At 44.4% G+C, this 22,774-nt stretch overlaps 3 protein-coding genes across 6 annotated transcripts; 2 read left to right on the top strand and 1 right to left on the bottom strand.

The window, feature by feature from the left end:
- Positions 1-520: 520 nt before the first annotated feature.
- Positions 521-1,755, bottom strand: LOC128457325 (glucose-dependent insulinotropic receptor). Its single transcript, XM_053441975.1, has 2 exons — positions 1,290-1,755; positions 521-1,200 (listed from the first exon to the last, which is right to left on the bottom strand). The coding sequence occupies exons 1-2, from the start codon at positions 1,747-1,749 to the stop codon at positions 521-523; spliced, it is 1,140 nt and encodes a 379-aa protein (XP_053297950.1). The 5' UTR covers positions 1,750-1,755.
- Positions 1,756-7,627: 5,872 nt separating this feature from the next.
- Positions 7,628-18,224, top strand: slc25a14 (solute carrier family 25 member 14). 4 transcript variants are annotated; one of them, XM_053441679.1, is made up of 9 exons: positions 7,628-7,814; positions 8,330-8,437; positions 9,658-9,796; positions 10,897-10,991; positions 13,087-13,172; positions 13,486-13,581; positions 13,914-14,038; positions 14,569-14,782; positions 14,984-18,224. In XM_053441679.1, exons 2-9 carry the CDS (start codon positions 8,374-8,376, stop codon positions 15,023-15,025), a joined length of 861 nt encoding a protein of 286 aa, XP_053297654.1. In that variant the 5' UTR covers positions 7,628-7,814; positions 8,330-8,373; the 3' UTR covers positions 15,026-18,224. The 4 variants fall into 4 exon arrangements, with proteins under 4 accessions (XP_053297654.1, XP_053297656.1, XP_053297655.1 ...); XM_053441681.1 differs by lacking the exon at positions 8,330-8,437 and having other exon boundaries at positions 7,628-7,780; XM_053441680.1 differs by lacking the exon at positions 8,330-8,437.
- Positions 18,225-20,392: 2,168 nt separating this feature from the next.
- On the top strand, positions 20,393-22,774 carry btg4 (B-cell translocation gene 4). The gene is made up of 5 exons (XM_053442068.1): positions 20,393-20,565; positions 21,341-21,478; positions 21,999-22,326; positions 22,469-22,542; positions 22,636-22,774. The coding sequence occupies exons 1-5, from the start codon at positions 20,393-20,395 to the stop codon at positions 22,772-22,774; spliced, it is 852 nt and encodes a 283-aa protein (XP_053298043.1).

Raw genomic sequence — 22,774 nt, 5'->3', positions numbered from 1 at the left:
AACATTCTGGAAAACAAATGGCTCAAATCAAGCTGAGGCTCAGTGGCACTGTGAGATATTATGAACAGTCTCAAATACAATTATTTATGTACTTTAAGTACTTAAAGGTTCAGTGTGTAGGGTTTAGTGACATCTGGTGGTGAAGTGTTGTGTTGCAGCCGAACACCCCTCACCTCACCCTCTACTTCAGAACATCATATAGAACCTGTGGTAGCTTCAGTTGTCATAAAAACTCAAAGGCTGTTTAGTTTGTCCAATCTGGGCTAGGACAAGAAACATGGCTGCCTCCATAGAGAAGACCACGACAACGTTTTAATGCCCAATGGTTCCCTGACATGTGAACCAATGAACCTTGGGAGAGGTTGAACCAGGAAGGTTCCGCCCTCTGGAAGGACACATGTGTCGGCTGCTTGTGAAGGAGCCCTCGAAACAGGAAAGTCTAGTTGTGCCCCTGCGATCATCGGTCCCCAGAGGATTCAGCCCCTGAATTGAGACACAGCCATGGCTTTACTGGTTTCTTTCATAAGCTGGTTGTGTCAGATTGTTCCGCAGCCTGAGCCTCATTGTTGTTGGTACTTTGCCGCAGCAGAATGGGGTTGACGGTGTCTCCACCACAGACGTAGGCTTGAGTCTGCCCAGCCGCCTGAGAGTCGTGTCTTCCTGTGACTCCCGGAGGTCCGGCAGCCAGCGACCTGCACCTGAAGCAGGAGAACATGGCCGTCAGCTGCAACCGCACCTCCCTCTGCCAGAAGGCGTACACCAGGGGGTTGATCAGAGAGTTGCTCAGCCCCAGCAGCCACAGATAATTCTCCAACACCACAGCGAGCTCACAGCTTTGACACAGAAGATGCACGATGCACACCACGAAGAAGGGGCACCAGAGCACCGAGAAGCAGCCGACGAGCAACGCCACCGTCCGCAGGGCCTTCACGTGACTCCAGTAGCCGCTTCTCAGCTGCTGATGGTGCTGATGGTGCTGATGGCCATGGTCGGTCGTCCGGGAGCCCGCTTGTCTGACCTGGAAGATCTGCTTCTGGTGGCTGCAGGCGATCTTCAGGATGTCCAGGTAGATGTAGATGAACATGGAGAGCACGGGGAAGAAGCACACGCTGAACAGGACGATCACGCCCACCTCGTGGATGACGGAGAAGAAGGCACAGAAGCCGTTGTAGCCCTCGGCCTGCAGCTGCCGCACCATGACTGGGTGGCAGGAGACACCAGTTAACTTCACAGGTTATCAAGTTCTCAGTTCTTTCAATCGTTCAGTTTTTGACATTTGTAAATCTCACCTGGCGAGAATCCCACGGTGAAGGAGCTGATCCACAGAGTCAGCAAGGACCCGACCGCCGTGCCCCTGCCCGACAGCAGCGAGTACTGCAGCGGCCTCTTGATGGCTGCGTACCGGTCCAGGGAGATCAGGAACATGGACATGATGGAAGCCGTGCAGGGCGACATCACAAAGGCCATCCGCATCAAACAGCGGCTCCTCCCCTGAGCCGGGGGCGTGGCGTTGGCGGGCGGGTCGGCCGGGGCGTGGCTGTGTGGGCCGTGATGGACTCTGTCGCTGTTGAAGTCCTCCGTGGCCAGGCCGGTGATGGCCACACCCACCAGGGCGTCGGCCAGGGCCAGGTTGAGGACGAAGCACCAGCTCTGGCTGTTCTTCTTCAGGAGCAGCTTCAGCAGAGCGACCGCCACCAGCAGGTTGGTGGAGACGATGAGGCAGGCGGCGGAGCTCAGGATCCAGCCCATCACCCGAGGCCTGGTGTCACAGTGGGCGTCCCCGCAGTCTGGAGTCAAACTCACAGGAGACTCAGTCTGTCCCGTCAAATACGACATCCTATCAGAAAGCTAAAGATCTGAAGGTGAAACCCTGAAGACACAAAGACAGGATTGTGTGTTTTATCCGTCACAGCCGTCGTCCATCAGGTGTAAAACGGTGGAAACAATATATCCCCAAAATATCAAATAACTTCCAGTAGCTTAACACATAACTGCACTTGAGTAGAAAAGTGTTTTCATGGAGAAGTTCAGCTGCTAAAAATCGTCCTGTCACATTTGTCTCTTTCCTCATGTTAAGGTTTTTTGAAAAGGAGCTGGTTCCAGTCGATCTCATCCCAGAATAACAAACACAGAAACACTCACTGGACTATCAGCAGCTCTCGCTCGTCCCCTCCCCTCTCTCTCTCTCTCTAACTCTCTCTCTCTCTCTCTCACACACACACACACACACACACACACACACACACACGGGACTGACCCTTGCCCCAACAATCCTCCTGCTCACTCTTGTCCGGGAAGATTTCTGTTTTTAGAATCAATTGACTGTATTTATCATTTAAATATAACTTTGGTTATGGTCTTGTTACATGTGGATAAATGAAATAATGAATCAAAGGAATCTTTTCATGGACGATGTAAATCCTGTTTGAGTCTTTTCTCCTTTAAAACCAAACCATCACCACCATCAAGTTGATTTTCAAACTTTCCCAGTTAAGCCAGTGGTACAAGGTTTTTGCAACTTTCTCTTTTTAATGCTAAACTTTCCTTTCAGATATTTGTATGTGCAAAATTTAAAACATGGACAGAACAGATGCAAATGCATATAAGCATATAAAGACGAGGTAATAAAACCCTTCAACAAACCGACTGTCTTTGTGCACATCACATGATATTTGTATATTAAAATAGTTTTCACTGATAGAATCACAAAGCTTTATGGTTTTATATAAACAGCATCCTGTAATAGCATCATATCACCGTGTGCATTGCAGGAAGCTGTGTGCAAGTTGCAGTGGAGACGAGCACAGAGGCATTTGTGTTAATGGTGACACTTCACTTAGCATCATATTAAAATACAGTTTATAAACAGTTCATCTACAGTTCATTAATATTTGAATGAATTAGACTCAACACCATCTTCCTGAGGATCCCTGAACCTCTTGAGGAGCCCTCCTGACATCTGAGCTGCAGCTTGTGTGTGTGTGTGTGTGTGTGTGTGTGTGTGTGTGTGTGTGTGTGTGTGTGTGTGTGTGTGTGTGTGTGGGTGGGTGCAGATCTGAGTGGGTTTAGTTAAACTCTAACCCTGATGGCTGCCGTTCTGCTCCGGCCCCACGAGGGACATCTGGCACGACAGGACCATTTTCCACCAGGATTCACACACACACACACACACACACGCACACACACACACACGCGCACACACACACACATCTGGCTAATGACGCTCTCTCACTGCACACGCTCAGAAAACATCGACTGACACCGCACCAGCTTCTCAAGGTGCAGAGCAGCAGCCACAGGAAAGATTAAACTTTGTTTTCAGCTTTAACTCATTTACTCAACATTTCACTTTCACTTCTATATGAAATCACAAAACACAACTGAAGCTTGGGGGTAAAATTGCCACAGAGATTTAAAAATAAACAACTCTTAGTCCCTCATCCTAAAACCTCAGCCCTGAGCAGCAGAGCCCAGTTTCACAAGGTTCAATACAAGTCCAGATCCCCCCCCCCCCCTCCCTGAAAATAGCTCCAGCAGCCACACAATGTCCGAATGTTGTTCCCCCCCTGCTAGACCTTTCAGGAGCTTTCAAAACAAAGCCTGGGTCAGCAGTTATTGTGCCCGGTGCCCGGCAGCGCCCAGGGAGCCGGGGTCTTGTTTACACCTCTGCCAACGCCATCCCCCCCGCCGGCCGTGACGGGACAACGTGTGACTCCACCGCGGCTCCGGGGATCTGGTCTGAGGAACGTCTGAGAACCTGAGGAGTTCTCCACTTCGGGAGGTTCAACCAGTCTGGAAGCAAAAGGTTCCTCAGGCAGGTTTGTTCAGGTAATGGTGGCGTGATGTGGTGGGATGCTGTCATGATGATGTGTGGTGGGCACCAGTAACAGGGTTTGGCTGCTGGTGATGTCACACATCCGGGTGGTCCTCTGCTCACTTCAAGGTCTCTGGGTTGTTGTAAGATTACAAAATAAATCCAAAGTGTTAAGTTTCTTTTTTAACGCTGTTCATCTCAGGGATAAAACACCAAATCTGTAAAATAAGAATTCAGGAAAGGATGTTATTTATTTCTTTGTGTCTCCAATTAACTTAAATTGAATTGATCCTAACTGTGTGAGGTTTCCTGTCAGAGAGAAGATGTCTTTGAAGAGACGGCTGCTGTCCATGTTGTTGTGCTGTGTTTACTGCGTGGCCTCGCTCTTCTGCCTCCAGCCCAACCGCAACAACTGCTTCTCTGCCGGAGCTCGGTGAGTCCGGGTAGTTTCTGTAACTTTCAAAAGATTGACTGATGATGACTGAAGGAGACTTAGACCTTCGTCTCCATCGAGAATGGAGGAGTCATTGTGGGATCCTGGGAGATTTATACAACTTCACCCAGACCAGAGAAACCAGGGCCTTCTGCTGACCCACATTTCTGAGTGGAGCTAGACAGTGAGGATCTGGTGACTGGGCCTGAACCCATGAGGCCCAGTCGGGTAACGGCAGGAATATAGTTGATGGGGGCTACATCCTGTAAACCCACCCCTGGCAGGAATAGGATAGACAAGGCAAAGGCGAGGATATAGTCTGATCCCTGTGATCCTAGACCAGTCCTACATGGAACACTGGCTTTGACTGGGAAGGAGCCGATGCTGATGACATGAAGATGGAACGTACCAAACCAGATATATTTAAATTTATCTCCAGATGGACTTGGCCCTTGGATGATTCTTATTTATAGAAGGAGGAGCTAAATGGTCGTCACTGAAACTTTCCCAAGTTTCAGGAGTTTCTTTGGGAATTTCCTCTGTGGCTGGAAATTTGCACAGATCTTTGCCGTTATTTTATAGTTATTAACAAGATATACCTTATATATACTTATATTTGAATATGAGTCCAAAAGTTCAACCTGTCAGGTGTCACAGTTTTAAAATAGTCAGACATTATTGAACCGTTAATAAAGCAAAGACTCCTTATCCACCGGGGGGCGCTCTCCAGGAGGTCTTGATTTCATATTGATTAACAAACTAGTGAAAGATATCATTTATACAAAAGATGAGCTGATTAGCATTGTAGTTTCATATTTATTCTCAGAACACATGGTGCAACACTTGATTTCTCATTATTTACTCAGTACTCTTAGTTTCCCACTCTCTGCTGCTCTTTCCTATAAGTCGCTCTATATCTTTTCACCACTTTCTCTCACTTGTCTCTCTTTAGGAATCTGGCGTCAGTCGTCCAGCAGCTCTACCAGCGCGTCATCCGCCTGCTCCGCACCACTCTGTGATCCACAGCGCTTCCTGAACCCTGAACGCCTCCTGTGGTCATGGCGGCTGTCGTCAAGCATGTCCCCCTGTAGTGCACGGCCAATTAGAGAAGACAGAGAAGAAAGAGAAGAAAGAGAAGAAAGAGAAGAAAGAGAAGAAAGAGAGGAGAAGAATGGTGTCACACCTGTGGACGACGTGGAGCTTCCCTTTACTCGTTATTCTCTGAAGTGCAAGAACCATCTGCCCCTGATCGACTGCATTTCCTCTGAGGAGAATCTAAAAATGTCTATTTCTTCTGCAGATGAATGTTCACATTATGGATCTTTGCAGTGCGAGGTGGAGAGGAACCCTTCAGGCCTCTTTTAGATGCATATCGAGGGTTCTCACTGTTCTGCTGTTTGCTGCACAGGCTGTGATCTGAAGGATGGAGGCTGTTTGAAACCCCTGGACAGAGCTCGGAGAATTTGAAGGAGAAAATTCTTCTGTCTTCTCTACAACAGAGGTTTTCCTGTTCTGTGGGTGGCAGTCGGACCCGAGGTGTAAGCAGGGTGTTCAGAGGGTAGGCAGAGCAAGCAATTACATTCTTAATTTTAGAGATTTGGCTTGAAGGGTTGATCTGTATATGTCGACATAGCCCCCCCCCCCCCCCCCCCCCCCCCCGTCTTCTGAAAGGCCCCTGGGTGAGGGAGGGACTGTTGTAAAGAGTGAAGCATAAAAACAAACAAATCTGAGACAAAACCATAGACTGTAAATAAAGATGCGACTCAGCCATCTTGTTCTGATTACATGGAGCCAGAGTCTGTGCACTAACAAACATACTTCAGTGTGATAAGAATTATGGAGGGGACAGGGTTTATGACATGTGACAGGGGGGACGGGGATCAAATCCCCGACCTTCTGGTTTGTGGATGACCCGCTCTACTTCCTGAGCCTCAGCCGCTCGATCAAGATTCTTTGGCTTCACTTTTGAGAATCCGTTATGTCGTCTAAATTCATGCACAGTCTGTGGGTTAAACCAAGAAGCACAAATTAATTTTAAAGAAAAAGATCCAAGAAGAAATCGGATCAGAATAGGGATCTGTTGAAAGGCTTGATTGGTCTGAAATAGTCGAGACAGCGAGCAGATGCTTTACCAACTAAGTGTCATTTGCATCAGTCAAAGTTAAGATGCAAGAAGAAAACTATTTTGGTAACTTCCTACAGAGAAGGTTTGTGTTGAAAGAGCAGATTTTATTTGAGTTGGAATGCTTGAGTGAAGTGAATGGAGGTTAGAACTCAGTGTTCCTGCGTCAAGAGGAAGACTCCTGTGGTGAATGGGCTGTGAACATTTGTCCATCGAGGTGAAACGAATGATGACTTATGAGGACATTTATTTATTCACCTATTACCTCTCTAACTCGGTTATTTGATTTATTTCCACTGTCGACGTGTACGTGCGAATAAAACAATAATAAACTTTATAACCTTACAACAAATCTGAGTTGTTCAATTACATATTTTGAGACATGATGATGTAACAAATAGGATTCACGTCAAGCTTTTATTCTGAAACCCCCGCTGTGTTTCCATGGTTACGGGTGTGCCCAGCCCTGTGTCCTTTACAAGAGCGTGATGCGTTCAGGGTGTGTGGGAATAAATCCTTCACATGACCTCAACGCGTGTGAAGGACAATGGAGAGAAGAAATAAAACCAAGATGTTATATTTTAGATTAAACAATATTAGCTTTTAATGAAAACTTTGAAACTTAATAATTATATTTATTAAATGTGAATTAAAATAAATAAACAATATAGAATATATAGAAATCGTCACAATATTAATAATAAAAATAGTAGAAATTATTATCAAATTTAAATTATATTTTTTAAATAGAGGTCAATACAAAACACTCTCATTATAATAATAATAATGTAGATCATTATCATGACATCATAATACTAATTATTGCTAGTAGTAGTAGTAGATGTAGTAGTAGTTGTATTAGTGGTAGTAGTAGTATTATTATTATTAGTAGTAGTAGTAGTAGTAGTAGTAGTAGTAGCAGTAGTAGTAGTAGTAGTAGTAGTAGTAGTAGTTGTAGTTGTAGTCGTAGTAGTAGTAGTAGTAGTAGTAGTAGTAGTAGAAGTAGTATTAATAATAGTAGTAGTAGTAGTAGTAGTAGTCGTATTAGTAGTATTAGTAGCAATTATAGTAGTAGTAGTACTAGTAGTAGTAATAATAGTAGTTGCGTTAGTGGTAGTAGTAGTAGTAATAGTAATAGTAGTAGTAGTATTTATAATATAATGTCCATTGTGACCTAACACCACAGCTCGTCAACCGAAGGTTTTATTTTGAAGGTTTCAGCGGATATCCTGTTCCGGTGACTTGTGTGTGTGTTGCCATTGGCAGAGAGGCTAACCGGAAGCTAACAGCGGGACAGAAGTTTGTGAGCAGGTTCTGCACCGGAGTCGCGTCACATGTTGAGTGACGGAGGATCACGTCAGATAACAGGTCGACACACCGGGGACACGTGACGCCGCGGCAGGACGCACCGGTAACTAGTGACTCATCGTTAACCTAGTCAACAGGTAACGTGTTAGTGTTAACTAGCCGTTAGCTTAGCACGAGCGCTGCGCCTCGAGCTGGAGTCGGCTCGGTGACATCACAGAGAAAACACGTAAAACTGATTTTATTATTTAAAAACAAACTCGGAGTTTAGTTCGTGTTTAACTCCGCGTTGATTAAACTTCATTTGATTGTGTTTGTTATTAACTTTAATTCTCGTGACACTGTTGCTGCCGCTGTCAGTTTCTCTCGGTTGCTCCTCCCCCGACGCCCCTCTCAGCCAATGGAGTCGCTAGGTGGCTCGATTGACAGCACTCCCGACCAATGGCAGCCCCGAATCAGACGCGCTGGCTCTCTGAGCGGCTGGCGTCAGTTTCCGGCGCAGGAAGCAGCTGCTGCCGGGGCTGATGATGCTGAGGCGCGTCGCTGATCTGTAGCATCTCTCCCTCCGTCGCTCCGATGTTCGTGGACATGTTGTGTTGTGTGCGGCGGCATCACTGTGTTGACCTGTGTGTGGGCGTCCTCCTCCTGTTCCTAGCGGGGCTGCAGCAGGTGGAAGCAGCCGCCGCCGCCACCGAGGGGATGGACCACCTGAACTGGAAGCCGTTCATCTACGGAGGCATGGCCTCGATTGTCGCAGAGTTCGGTACGTGATGCACCACAAGCCCGCGGACGATCACCGTCATGTGTCCCGGCTGCTTCTGCACGCTTCAATGCGGTGGTTTCACACATGCATCATACAAACAGTGTTTTGTATTTAGAGCAATATGCAGCCATGGTGGTGGGGGTGGGGGGGGGGTGGGGGTGGGGGGGATTGTGCACCTGCTGCTGCAGGGTGATGCTAGTGAAACACGGAGATGATGCATCCAGCAGAAAGAGATCAGATCTCCTGTCACTGCAGATTCACTTAAAGATCCAAGTGTGTAAGATTTATGTGAAATGATCTATCTGCAGACATTTAATATAAAATAATCCTGGTGATAATTAATCATCTAAATGGTCCCAAATGTGCTGTTGTCTTTACCTTCGACTGGGGCTTTATATTTATATACTTTATATTTACATCAGGAGTGAGTCCTCTCTACGGAGGCAGCCATGTTTTTTACAGTATTCCGAACTTAACCTTATTGACGTTTTAAGACAACTGAAGCTACCACAGGTTCTCTTTCATGTTTTCATGGGAGGCTGACGTGAGGGGTGTGAAGCTGCAACATGCAACATCTCCACTAGATGTCACTAAATTCTACACACTGGACCTTTAATCCAAAATATTTATTCAGCCCGGTTGTTGGTAAATGTCCACATTGTTTACTTAATATTGAACACTACATAAAATAGTCTGTTTGTTCCAGTTTGTATCTCCTTGCTCTTATTATCTCTGCCACATAACAGAGCTATTTCAATAAATCAATCAATTTAATTTGTCTAGCCCATATTCACAAATCAAAATTTGTCTCATAGATCTTAACGAGGTGCAACATCCTTTTGTTCTTAACCCTCAACAAGAGTAAAACTGTCACAAAATTACCTTTTAGTGCAATAGATGCCGCAGATTACGGAGAACATCAGCAAAACAACAACATTGATAAATTGATAAACGATATCTCACCTATTTTCTTTTAACCTACTTCAGGACCTAGGCCGGAATTAAAAAATGTCACTAGTTACTTTTTCGATAATAATGTTTCTGTCTTTTCTGTTGTCATATATTTTGTGTTATAACTGAACGTTACACACCACAGTTAATATCCTCTGTGCCTAATTATTGTCGACTCTGGTATTTCTGTAACTCTACCACATTAGTTTCCTTTTAAAAGTTAATCTTTCTTCTTCTTACTGTTATTATTTTGATTCTCTCATTCTCAGGGACATTTCCCGTTGACCTGACTAAGACCCGGCTGCAGGTCCAGGGTCAGTCCCAGTACACAGAGGTGCGCTACAGAGGCATGTTCCACGCCCTCTTCAAGATCGGCAAAGAGGAGGGAATTCGAGCGCTGTATTCTGGGTATGGAACCTTTTAATAATAACAATAACAACCTAATATCTGTAATTCCTGCCTTTGCTCAATTTAAATCTTCCTAAAAACGATTACATCTAAACAGTTTTTCAGCTGAGCAGCTTGATTGAGTTCTAATATGCTGCTAATGTGCACTAATGACTAAGGAGCGCCAAATTGGAGCATTCACCAGTTCACCCATGTCCCGTTTTCTTATTGGAGCCAATTAAAACTTGTGTGTAAGTCATTTGACCATCGGGTGAATCCGATTTGATCCATTCCTATTGCAGACAAAACCAGATGTTAGTGGTGACTAGTGTTTTTTTGTCTCAGGCTTCAGGCTCAAGTTTAAATCCTTGAAACCTTCATAAGGACTTCCTCAGACGTGCTGTAGAACTGACTCTTAGTCATAGGAAAGTTAATTAAATCTAAGATGCCTTGCTCCCTCGGTGGTGGAGAGATTTCCGTTTAAATTCTTAACGTGCTGTTAGATAAATTTACTTGCTTCTCTTCTCTTCTCCCTTGCAAGTTGTTCCATGCTGACACAAACAGCATGTGCTCAATACAATATGCAGTAATGAGCTACTCACAGGGAGCTGTTAAACTTGGTGGGAGGTTGAACTGTGACTTTGAGGAATCCGACTCCAGCTCTGAAAGAAGCCCAGTGGGACACAACATGTTTTGCATGTTGAAGCAGATGAGCTTTTCTGTTTTTTAAAGCAGCGGGTGTGATTCAAGTGTTTGGTATTTACACTTGTTAAGATTAATTGTTGCTTCCGTGTAGAAGACAAAGGAAGGCAGAGACAGGAAGTAGCATATTCCACTGCAGAGATCTTGTTTACAGCCCATTGAATCCAGTTTCAGCCGTTTTCCCCAAAAGTTCTCTTGACATCATCTTGGGTGATCATCAATCACAAGCTCACAGTGAATCCTCTGGAGAATCTCCTAATGTATTCTCACCTGTGATGCTTCGGACATTATCTGGAGGTTTTTCTCGGGGGGCTGACAGGAGAAACTCCAGAGAAAGTCCGGAGGCCCTCAGGAGAATGTCAGGAGATGATCTGGAGTTCAGTGCATGTCTGAAAGCTGTGATGTACCTCTCCTTTCAGGATTTCCCCCGCGCTGTTGAGACAAGCTTCTTACGGGACAATCAAGATCGGGACCTACAACACTCTGAAGAGGCTGTTTGTCGAAAATCCAGAAGGTGGGTGTCCTGTCGTCTTCTTCTCTTCTGCTTACTGCTCATATTCTGTCTTTCATCTGAAGGTTCTAAACTTACAGTCGGGCAGCAGGGAAGGAGATCACCTTCTTTAATTCACCGGCTTCCATTAATCTGTCACACGAGTCACATGAAACCTTTTTCTTCTTGACAGAACCGAACACACGTGGACAGCTCGTCATTTAAGTCCTGGTTTTAAGATGTGTCCCCTGTGTTCTCTTGGGATCAGATCTCACTTCTATTAAAGACCAAATATGGTTTTTAGTAGAACCTGACCAACTTGTATTTTTCGAGGCAGATGCCGTTTTAACCTCGGGCCCGACTGAAACTGGAAACAAGTCTGGAGCCAATCATTAGAATATAAGTGACACTTCAAACATGACCCAAGCTATTTTTATTTCAAGGATGCATCCAGCAAAAGTATATTAAGTAAGTTTATCTTATTTATAGGACAACAAATCAACTCTGCAGATCACCAGAGGGCTTTGGTGCCTTTAGTGCTTTTACGTTCTACTGTGGAATCATAAATATAAAATGTCTTCTTCTTCTTCTTCCTCTTCTATCGCATTTCTTCTCTTTCTGTTTGGACTCACAACACATTTTGTGCTACACAACACAAACGCCTCACAAGCCTTCTCTGTTCTTTGCGTTGGGGAAAATGCACACATATGCATGTTTTGGTGGCAGGTTGCTTCTGTTTACAGTGCGGACAAGAAAGTTAACGACATTTAGTTTTTTAAATGGCTTCAAGCTCAAGATGCTTTGACTCAAACATGATTCAGATCAATTCTGAGATCTAGAAAAATACATTTTAATGTGAAATCAAAGCACAAACACAAGATTTGCTGGTGATATTGGATCAGGGACATTACCCAGATTTCTGTCTGCAGCAGGAACACTGTATCTCAGTTGAGTTTATTTCTGTAAACTGTTCAGAAACGTGATAGTTTGCTGTTTGCACTCTGCCCTGTGCCTCCATGGTGCCACTGTGCTTTGGATGCTTGTTTCGATACAGGCTTGGGTTTTCCCTGTGGTTGTGCTGGGATCGAACGCCCGGTCCCTGGCCCCTGAAAGAGAGCGGAGCGAGGACCGCCACACTAACTGTTGGTCAGATTGATCTGGGATCACTGTAGCTACTGTTCTAACCTCTTTCTCCTGTACTTACTTTACTGTAGACCTGTTCTGGGTTATTACTAGTGAGATCCACCACTTTCTAACCCTGACAAACTCTGGTGACGCTAACGGCTAACACTTGCTTCTGCTCATTTAACACCCTGTTCCCAGTGGTCAGTCTCTTTAGCAACATTACAGCTTAGTGTCAGTTTGTTTTGATCTGCTCAGAGTGTCACATGGGTGGAGTTTGAAACATCAGGAGAGAGAGAGAGAGTAAATAAGTTTGTAGGCGTGACCACGTAAATTCACGTAAACACCCGTGTGTTCCTCCAGGTGGATACAAACAAATGTAAACTTGTGTTTAGACAAAATGATTTCTAATTACTGACAATAACAATTTATGATTTAAACAATGCACTCTTAAACAGCTGTTGTTATTAGAGATTGAATTTATAAAAATGATCACTTCTCTTGCTTTGATTTGATCTTAAAGTTCTATTTTCCGACTTCATAATGATCTTAATTCTGTGACTTTGCGAGGATCAATCAGGATGCAAATTTAAATTTGTTTGTGGACTCTTAACGTGTGACTTTCAAAACGTTGTCTTGTTTGGGATTCAACGCAAACTGATTAACAAGAAGAGTTATGTTTGATTTTACTGATGAAGCCTTTTCCTCAAAATGGATTCAGTATTTGGCATTGACAGTTACGATCTGTTAGTTATTTACAGACATAAATATGATTATCTGTATATTTAATAGAAAGATTTTATCAAAGTAGCTCAGAGCCATTTGTCAAAAACACCCGGACATGATCACGAACGAGATCAGGTCGTGTTTTAAAAGTGACACACGAGAGTCTCTATAATGTTTTTTTTGATTTATGTGAATTTAATAGTTTAAATCACAGCTGATCTTGGCTCCGTTGTTTATTAGTTTAATTAATAATCTGTCTCTCGTCTGTCAGATGAGACCATGGCCATCAACGTCTTCTGTGGCGTGGTGTCTGGAGTCCTGTCCTCCTCTCTGGCCAACCCCACCGACGTCCTCAAGGTGACTCTCTCAATACTCAGACTCATTTAAACCTTTAGTAAACAGTAACTACAGACTGCTGTACTTCACCACATATCTCTGCTTGATAACTTTAATCTTTATGCTCTGACATTTTTGATTCTTTATCAAATAACCTTTTTAATTCGATGTTAAACACAAACAAATCTTCAGACACAGAGTGAAGTACTTTTGTGAATCAGGGGAGATCATAGGTTTTATATTTACTCTGTGTGTGTGTGTGTGTGTGTGTGTTTGTGTGTTTGTGTGTGTGTGTGTGTGTGTGTGTGTGTTTGTTTGTGTGTGTTTGTTTCAGATCAGGATGCAGGCGCAGGGCAGTCTGCTCCAAGGCAGCATGGTGTCCAACTTCTACAACATCTACCAGACAGAGGGCACCAGAGGGCTGTGGAGAGTGAGTGCTGCTTCACTCTGTGTGGGGATGTGTATGTGGCTCACCAGGTGCTGAAGGAAATACACTTTTCATTATTAAATTTTGTATTAACCCAGAATAAAGTCTCATTGCCAACGTTTAAAAAGCCTGTGAAGCAGGTGGAGACATGAAATTAAAGCATTTGATAACTTTAACATCTGGCTTTCATTGTAAATCATTTCCTTAAACTTCATCTCTCCAGGGTCCAGGTCAAGTCTAGGTTAACGACAGAGCTTGTTTTATGTTCTGGTAAATGAATTGTCTTGTAATATCATAACAATCAGACTTATTGTGTTCACCCTCCTTTTCCTCAGGGCGTCATTCCCACAGCACAGCGAGCCGCCATTGTCGTCGGGGTGGAACTTCCCGTCTATGACATGACGAAAAAGCACCTGCTCAGCTCTGGGGCCATGGGAGACACCATTTTGACCCATTTCATGTAAGTACAGTTGTTTCTTAAACTCTCTTTTAATCCCATTAGGGCCTAAGGCGCTGAATTAATATTCCAATAGAGACTTGAAATAAAAGGATTTAATGTCTTAAACATTGTTCTTTCATCCTTAATAATTTCCTTTTCCCCAAAGTTCATGAGTATTATGTTTTTAAAACAATAAAACTAGACAACTCAGGAACATCCCCTTCATCTTCCTCCTCCTCAAACATGTCTCATACCGACGGCTGGTCCTGAATCTGCTTCATTAGTCTCATTGTTGGTTTTGTCAATGAAACTCTGCTGTAATCTGTTTCATTGTCGTTCCCCTCTGATTGTCAGCAAATTGTCTGAAACTGTATTTTTAAAAACTCTGTGGAGGCTAACAAACAAACAACATTTTCCAGAATGCACGTTTCCTCTCCCACAAGTATTTGATCAGTCACATAAAACTGACGTCAGCTGCTGTAGAGTGAGTCTCCACAGGCACATGATGCATCTGAGCTCAACGGGTTTCCACATCTCTTGTGTTTGAACAGTTCCAGTTTCGCGTGCGGCCTGGCAGGAGCCCTCGCCTCCAACCCCGTAGACGTGGTCCGGACTCGTATGATGAACCAGCGGGTTCTGTCGGGGGCCCCCATGTACAAAGGAACCCTGGACGGACTGATGCAGACGTGGAGGAACGAGGGCTTCTTCGCTCTCTACAAGGGCTTCTGGCCCAACTGGCTACGACTGGGGCCTTGGAACATCATCGTATCCTTTTTTAAAAACCCCACAGGGTTCCCTCATAGAGACGGATCTCCAGATCAAAAGCCTGGAGAGTAACTGCTGTTAATCTACCTGCTAGTTTCACACACGTCCTAATAACAGCATCGGTAAGTGTCTGTGTCGTCTCCAGTCTGAACTCTGTTGTGATTTGAGTCATGGAAGTTCTCCCTTAACTTCACTTCTCAGTTCTTCATCACCTTCGAGCAGCTGAAGAAGCTTCCGTTTTAACAGGGAACAGGAAGTGGGACTGCGCTGGTCTGTGCTGGTCTGTGTCGGGGAGAGACCCCCCCCTCTGAATCCATACACACGATACCACACAGTGTCCCTCATCTGCCCATGCTCTTCACCACCTACTGTTGATTTCACCTTTTCATGTGATTTATATTTATTGTCACTGGTTTGTTTATTTAAAGCAGTTTTGTTTTGAACTGTCACCCTCGATCCCCCCCGACGCTCCCCAGGCAGCTGAATGTCGGAATGAAAGTTTGAGTCCTCGAGCTGCTGAGAGAGTTTAACTCTGGATTGGGTCGACTCTCATGAGAGTCGGCTTTGGGGGAAACGAACCCAGAGGTGATGCTTGTGATTGTTTGCTCAGGATTCATTCACAGAAGAAACATGGGAAATGTATTAATACACACAGGAAATGTCGGGTCAGACACAGTTTGTGGCGTTTGATAGAGAAAGAAAAGAATATGAAGGTCATCAATGATTAACGTGTAGGAACCCTGTACTACCTGGACATAAGCACTGCATGAACGTGAAACCTGTTCAGTAAATAACTCGATTTTCTGTTGAATGTTGAGGAACTGCATGGAAAAAATATTCAAAACTCCAGTTGACTGTTACACGTTTTTGTTGTGGAAATCTCAGTGTTTTGTGTTTACAGCAAATCGACTCCTGCTTCAACTCCTCGTTTTCACCCCGACATTCATGTTCTTTTATTTTTTTCTGTTTTGCCTCCGTTACTCGCTCTCTGTGAATTTCCCAGACTTTCTCCTGCTGGAGTCTCACCTGGTCTCACTCATTTTCCAGACATGTTACCGGGGGGCTGCGGGGAAGGTTCCACAAAACGTCTGAGGCAACTGACTCACAATCAGTTCCTCTGGAAAACTTCTGGGAAATGTTGAGACTTCACTGCAGGTCCGAAAGCAGCTTTAAATTTATTTAGTTGTTTATTGGAACATAAATTTATTGATCTTGATCTATTTAAAGAGAAAAATGTGAAATCTGAACCAAAGCCTCTCATGAGAAAGGGGAGAAACTTCTGTCTTAATCATTCACAACCAAAACAACTCTGTTTTTTATTTATATTTGAGGGTTTAAATGTTTATTTTTTAATTTTTTAACGAAACACTGACAGACACTGAATCCAGACAGGTGACAGACATTGAAGTTGTTTTGTTTTGTTTCTGTTTTGTGTCGACATTTCATTTCCTGCACCTCCAGTCGGTTCATGTCATTACTGACCCACAGTGTAAATGGCTGTGTATTGTATTTATAGCTCTTTTGTTGTCTTCTTGAAGGTTTGTTGAAGGTGGTCAGTGGAAGGATTCTCCATCTGGCCGCCATCGTTGTGCAGCGTTGATCCGATGTTTGACTCTAAATTGTCTTGAGATCGACACAAATCATCGCAGATTAGTGAATTCTTCAATTTAACTCGTGCACTTTGAAAACAGCTCCTCGACGTGTGGCTGCTGTCGGCAGTGATGCTGGTGGATTTTACTGTTCTGTTGGACGGACCCGGGGACGCTGTGGTCTTTCTATGTGTGATTTGCATGTTCTCCCCGTGTCTGCGTGGTTCTTCTCCAGTAATCATGTGCAGCTTACGTTAATTGGAGACCTTGAATCGCCAGTTGGTGTGAATGTTTGTCTCTGTACGTCGGCCCTGTGATTGGTTGACCTGTACCAAGGTCTGCTGTGATTGGCTCCAGCCTGCCAACACGTCACAGATATTTTATTTAGCCTTTTTTTTCCACTTTTAAGTGTACTTCACTTTTGTCATTTTTCCGGTGTGGATCTACAACATCGTTTTAAAGCAACACTCTGTAACATTACTGAGCAACAGCGCCCCCTGTAGCCACATCAGTCAGTTCTTGTCACAGGAGATGGACCCCCCCCCCCCCCCCCCCCCACCAGAGTTACAGACCTTCAGGGAGTGAAGGAGGAAACTTTCTCCAGGGTCACACTCACTGATATGTTAAGGTCAAAAGAAAGTTGCAGTGTTGCTTTAAATAGTTTGGACGTGGATCAGATCCTTTGCCAGTGAAGAGCTGTGCTGGTTCGAGTGGTCGTTGTGGTTCTGAGTGTGTGTGTGTCGGACTCCAGAGAACTGTGTGTTGTGGGTCAAAGTGTGTGTGTGTCAGCTGTGTGTTGCTGCTCTTTCTGACGGACCTGGTGTCAAACACAGTCCTGGAGTCCCGGGAGTCGTGCACTGTTACAGCTTTACACTTCTTTACACTTTGAGTCGATCACTGGTTCATTATGTGAGTTTGTCATTTTACTGTCCACAGATTTTACTTTAATTTAAGATGCTCCACTCTGCTGTTGAAATTACTCCTGTGAAATAAAACGTGGCTTGTTACTCTGGTACGGTTACAAATGTACTCTGTTAATATTACAACTTGTTTTCTTGTAATAATACTTCATGCTTCTTGGATTCTGTTTTCTTCAACATGGCCGTTATACTCCGTTGTATTAAAAAAAAAAACAGACGGAAGAAGGAGACTTTTTTTCTGCTTTTGTGTTGTTTTTAATTCCAAAAGTTGATCGACAGAATATTAAGGTTTTATTTATCAATCAAACATGTTGAATCATTTCCTGTTTCCTGCGCACGTGGTTGTAAAATGTAAATGCAATCATGAAACTTTCATTGTACTTCACTGGTACTAGATGATTTTATTTCATCCACTAATATGGAGGAGTGATTGTGTAGCGAACATCAGATGATTCAGTTTTATTTATGATGATTATGAGATGATGCTGATTTAGATCGATGGATCTATTCACTGTTCGTGACCTTGAACACGACTCAGCTGAGGCTGCTTCTCCTTCCTGCTTCGATTCCTCTCAGATTCCTGAAGTGCTCCGAGTCGACCACATTCAAACCTGCTCATGAATTTAATAATCTGTAACAGGACAATCTCAAGTGAAGTCCAACCTCCATGAAAACCAAAAGAAAAGAACATTTTCATGTGTTTAAATGTCACAGTGAGTGAGGGTGTTTCACTGAGCAGTTCTCATAATCACTTTTTTAAGGCCTAAGGAATGGTTTGATCCACAGAGCTGCTCTTTGGACCAAATCACAGAACACGTGACATTAAAGCCTTTAAAACTATCTGTTTAGGGAGAGGAGCTTTTTCCTCTACTCACCATAAATGAACTGATTGTGATGATGTGATTGTTTGTGTTTCTGAGCGAGAGTCCCCCCCCCCCCCCCCCCCATCTGTGCCACGTGTGTTTTATTTTATTTCAGTTTATTTATTTTTTAACCTGAAGTCAGTGGACTTTTCTGTATGTGGTGTTGTCTTATGGATATTTGGTACTTTTCAATTCTGTTACCTCAGAGGTAATTAAACATCTGGCAGATTCTAAACCCGTGACTCTCTCTCTGCCTGTGACTGACACTACTTTGTTTAAAGCTTTCTTTGCTGCAGCTACTGTAATATTACGACATAACTCCAAATGACCCAGCATCACTAACTTCAGACGCTGTACTTCACACTGAACATCCTCTTTGTTCACACGTTATATCCTCATAAAGGAATCTCGCTTCTTTTTCTCCTGATTGTTTTTAATGCTGTCTCAACTCCCTGAAGTCGGTTTTGAAACCAGTTTGGTTTAGAGCCATTCTCATAGAAGCCTTTCACTACGGTATTTACTTCTGGAGGAAACTGAGGCACCGTTCACACCTTCCTTGTTTATTCCAAACCAAAGTAACGGGTGTGAGAGGCGCCTCGGACTCGAGTCCAGACCAGGAGTCCTGACCTGAGGAGGCGGTCTCGACCCGGATCAGACTTCTACTTTCAGACCAATCACAGGAAGTTCAGACAGCAACAGAACAAGACAACAAAGCCGGTTGATTGAACATTCTCCACAGAAATCCTTTCTCCCACAGACTTGGTGCAGGTTTGTTTGTCGGTGTCCGGCCTCCATCTACTGTTCTGTTACAGAGACTCGACTTCAGTGGAAACCAGGACCAGGAAATCTATAAATCTCTATTTTTCTCTTCCTCTAGTTGTTTGCAGCTCGGTGTTCGCTCAGCTTCACGTTACTGTCTCTAACCTCTTTGCTTGTTCACTGGATCAATTTCTCTGCTGGAAGTTTTACGTTGAGTTCTTTCTTATTTATTTTCTTTGACAGAATGGGTTTATATAAATTCAATGTTCCCTCAAATAAAAATATATGCTGTGATTGTTTCAGTATCAGTGTGTTTCTTACTTTGTATTTCGTTATGTGAATTGTTTTAAAGGAAACAAGATGCTTTCTTTCCTTTAGTGTGTGATAAACACTCAGGTCTATAAGTAGTTGGACTTTCAGCTTTAATTCAAGAGGATTAACAAAAATATCACATCAACCATTTAGGAATTACACCCATTTGTATATAGTCCCTCCATTTTCAGAGGCTGAGGAGTAATTTGAGACTGACTGACAAATCATAGACAAAGTCCACAATGAAGAGACGTTTAAAATAAAGTTATAAATTATGGAAGAGAAGAGTAAGACAAAATATATATAAAAGAATGAAAATGTTTTATTCAGACATTTTATTTTGATGTTTTTAAAATGCAAATTTCTAAATTTGTTGTGTTAAGAACAATCACTTTATCTTTAATTTACTTCTTCTTTGCTTTTTTGATATTGATCGTGTTTCTCTACCTTTCAACTTTATTATCCATATTACTGATCTCATATTATGAAAACTAATCTACATCCTTCAAAATAAAAGGCACAAGAATAGTAAATAAACCAAATAAACGCACATTTGGAGAAACAACAAACTTTATCTAATTAAATGCACTAATATGTAAAGATCTAGTCGACTTTGTGTTTCCTGCTCCATGGATGCTTCCTGACTTGGGACTTGGGACAGAACTTTATTATCCTAACTTGTCTTCCACTTTCTGGGACATTTCATCTCCCGCGCGTGCTCCAGCGAACTTCCGGTTTTATGGGCTGTCACGGCCTCGCCCCCCCGGAGAGAGAAAGCGAGGGAAACCGAGCGAGCAGGTGATTAAGTGAAGCGGCCTCAGGTGCGAGCGCTCGTCACACACCTGAAGTGAGCAGCTCTCGAACCTCCGGACAAACTTCTAGTGTCTGACGGCCTCTGGTGCACGTGCGCTTCCCGCTGCAGCTTCACGCGCACACGCAGCTCGTTGCAGATTCCCAGTGGAGATTTTTGATTTTTCGTTTCGAGCTCAGTTCTCTGCAGAGCTGCAGCAGCAAATATGTTTGCTTGAGTTGACTGGTTTCCAGTTAGTATCCGTTGGTTTTATTTCTCCCGAGTTCCTTTAACTTCCAGTAGGTTCAGCCTGCGCAGGTTTTATTGTCAGGGGGGATTTTTAACAGGTGGGAGGTTCCGGTGAAGACAGGGAGGCCATGAAGGAGGAGATCGCCGCCGCTGTGTTCTTCGTGGCTCGGCTGGTGAAGAGGTATGGATGTCTGGATAACCGCGGCAGGGAGAGGTTCGCCACTGCGCTGACCTCTGCCCTGTTCGAGAGCTACAAGAACCACTGGCACCCGAAGGCTCCCAGCAAGGGTCAGGCCTACAGGTCAGTCCCATCCCATCATCAACCGGCTCACTCCTTCCTCAGGCCGTCTGGACTGTCCTCTATAATATACTGTTCTTTTAGCTATTTAGTGATAATGAACAATCAAAGATGGAGATTCCACTGGAGGAGACTCAGTAACTCTAAATACACACCTGAGAATAAACCAAATGTTTGGATGAGGCCTTGGATGCTTTAATGTCACTGGAAACTTTTATCCTTCTTCACATAGTAACATCCAGAGAGTTCTGCTTTAATTGATTTATTTCCTCCATTACAATATTAACTTTCTTTCACAAATTTAAACTGGATTTTGAATCGTAAAATCCACCATTGCTTTGTTAATAAGACTTGAGAGTTTGATGAGGAAACTATTGATTCCAGGTGAACGTGTGAAAATATAAAATAGACAATAGAGAACATTAATAAAGAGAATATGTACATAGGAGGATGTTTCTGAAAAAATGCATCTTACAGATTTCTCCCTCGCTGCTGGGATTACAAGTTAGATTGAATTTGAACAAATTAGACCAAAACTTTACACACAGATGCAAGAGAATGTATTTTCAAATCAAACATTAATTTCATGTTTCAGCAGGACTTGTAAAGGTCTTGTTTGGTTTCAATCTCACAGACTCATGGGTCTTCTCAGCCTGTATGTTCTAAATAATGCTGCATCCACACAAGGAATTGCTGTGTGACACTTTGCGGTTTTTCGTTTCCTGATGGTGGACCAAGCTTCATAATCTCCTGCTCCTCTCTCCCTGTGGTTCCTCAGGTGTCTGCGTATGAACCGTGTGCGGCTCCAGGACCCGGTGCTGCAGCAGGCCTGTGAGCGCAGCGCGGTGCGGTACCAGGACCTGGGCCTCCCCCACGAGCTGACCGTGTGGGTCGACCCTGGAGAGGTGTCCTGCAGGTCAGCCCGCCTCACTCTTGTAGCACCATGATCCGAGTGTGAAGCTGAAACCGACAGATCTTACCTCCTTTTACATCGAGGCAGCTCCAGGGGGCAGTTCAGGGAAGAAGCCTGATCTGGAACCAGTTGTTTGTGTTTCAACGACCAAAGAACTGGCTCTTGGCTAGAAACTCTGGTTTAAAGGCACCAACTCTCAGCTGGTCCACAAGAAAGAACTGCCTCCAGCAGAGGTTTGAGGCAAGATTAGCGTGACCAACCAAAACGTTGTTGTTACCACCAATTTGAAAAAAATCTGGCACCAACAGCATATTGTCTACAGTGAAGAAATGGCTGCAGCAGATGAGGTCCAAGGTGATTTAGAAGAAGCTTTGAGGATGAATCCCGTGTTTGAGCAAATGCAGTGAGAGACGGCTGCTTCTTAGAAGGTTGAGCCAGGCCTACGAGTGACTTATGATGTCCGAGGCCACAGATGATGAACGTGTGATGAACTGGTGTCAGAGTATTTGTTTGTTTGTCTCAGGTACGGTGAACGCAGCTCCCCGTTCTGCGTCTCCGTGGTGGACAGCTGCCGGCGCGACGGGGGATTCTCCAGACGGGTCCACGACGCCGTGGAGCGGGCGAGCCTTGACATCCCGTCAGGAAGCTCCGACGACGAGGAGGAGGCCGGTGGAGACTTCAGCATGAGCAGTATGAGCAACAGCATGAGCAGCAACAGCATGAGCAGCAGCAGCGGCAGTTGTGGCGGCGGCAGCAGCGTCCTGTCGGTTCTCTGCCCGGCTCCGACCCCAGCCAACAACCTTGAACCCAAAACCATCCCAACTGTCAGCAACCCCAACAGCGTCTACCGGGTAGGTTGAACCTGACTGACTTATCACAGGCTCTAGATGGTTTGATCTAATGCAAAGAATAGTGTTTTATAAGCATATTGTATGTGGGGGGGTGCAGATGTCTTGTCACCGCCTGCTATCCATCATCTCTTCTCATCCTCAGTTCAGCGAGTATTCTCCCGGCGCCCCTCAGACCTGGGTGAGGGAGAAGCGGAAGGCCTTCGCCGGTGACTCCTACCCTCCTCATCCTCCTCCCCCTTGTCATCCTCCTCCCCCTTCTCATCCTCCTCCCCCGTCTCACCCTCCTCACCCTCCCCCTTCTCACCCTCCCCCTCCTCACCCTCCTCCAACCGGAGGCCCAGGCTCCCAGTTCTCCATCCAGAAAGGCTTCAAGTCCTATCGAGCCACGTTCACCTTCACTGGGCCTCGGGTGGACAAGTACCACTGGGTCAGCAAGTCTCGGTCCTGA

The sequence above is a fragment of the Pleuronectes platessa genome, chromosome 15 (assembly GCF_947347685.1).
Source record: "Pleuronectes platessa chromosome 15, fPlePla1.1, whole genome shotgun sequence".
NCBI lineage: Eukaryota > Metazoa > Chordata > Actinopteri > Pleuronectiformes > Pleuronectidae > Pleuronectes > Pleuronectes platessa.
The sequence above is the reverse complement of the archived record's forward strand: the minus strand, read 5'-3'. Positions and strand labels throughout refer to the sequence as shown.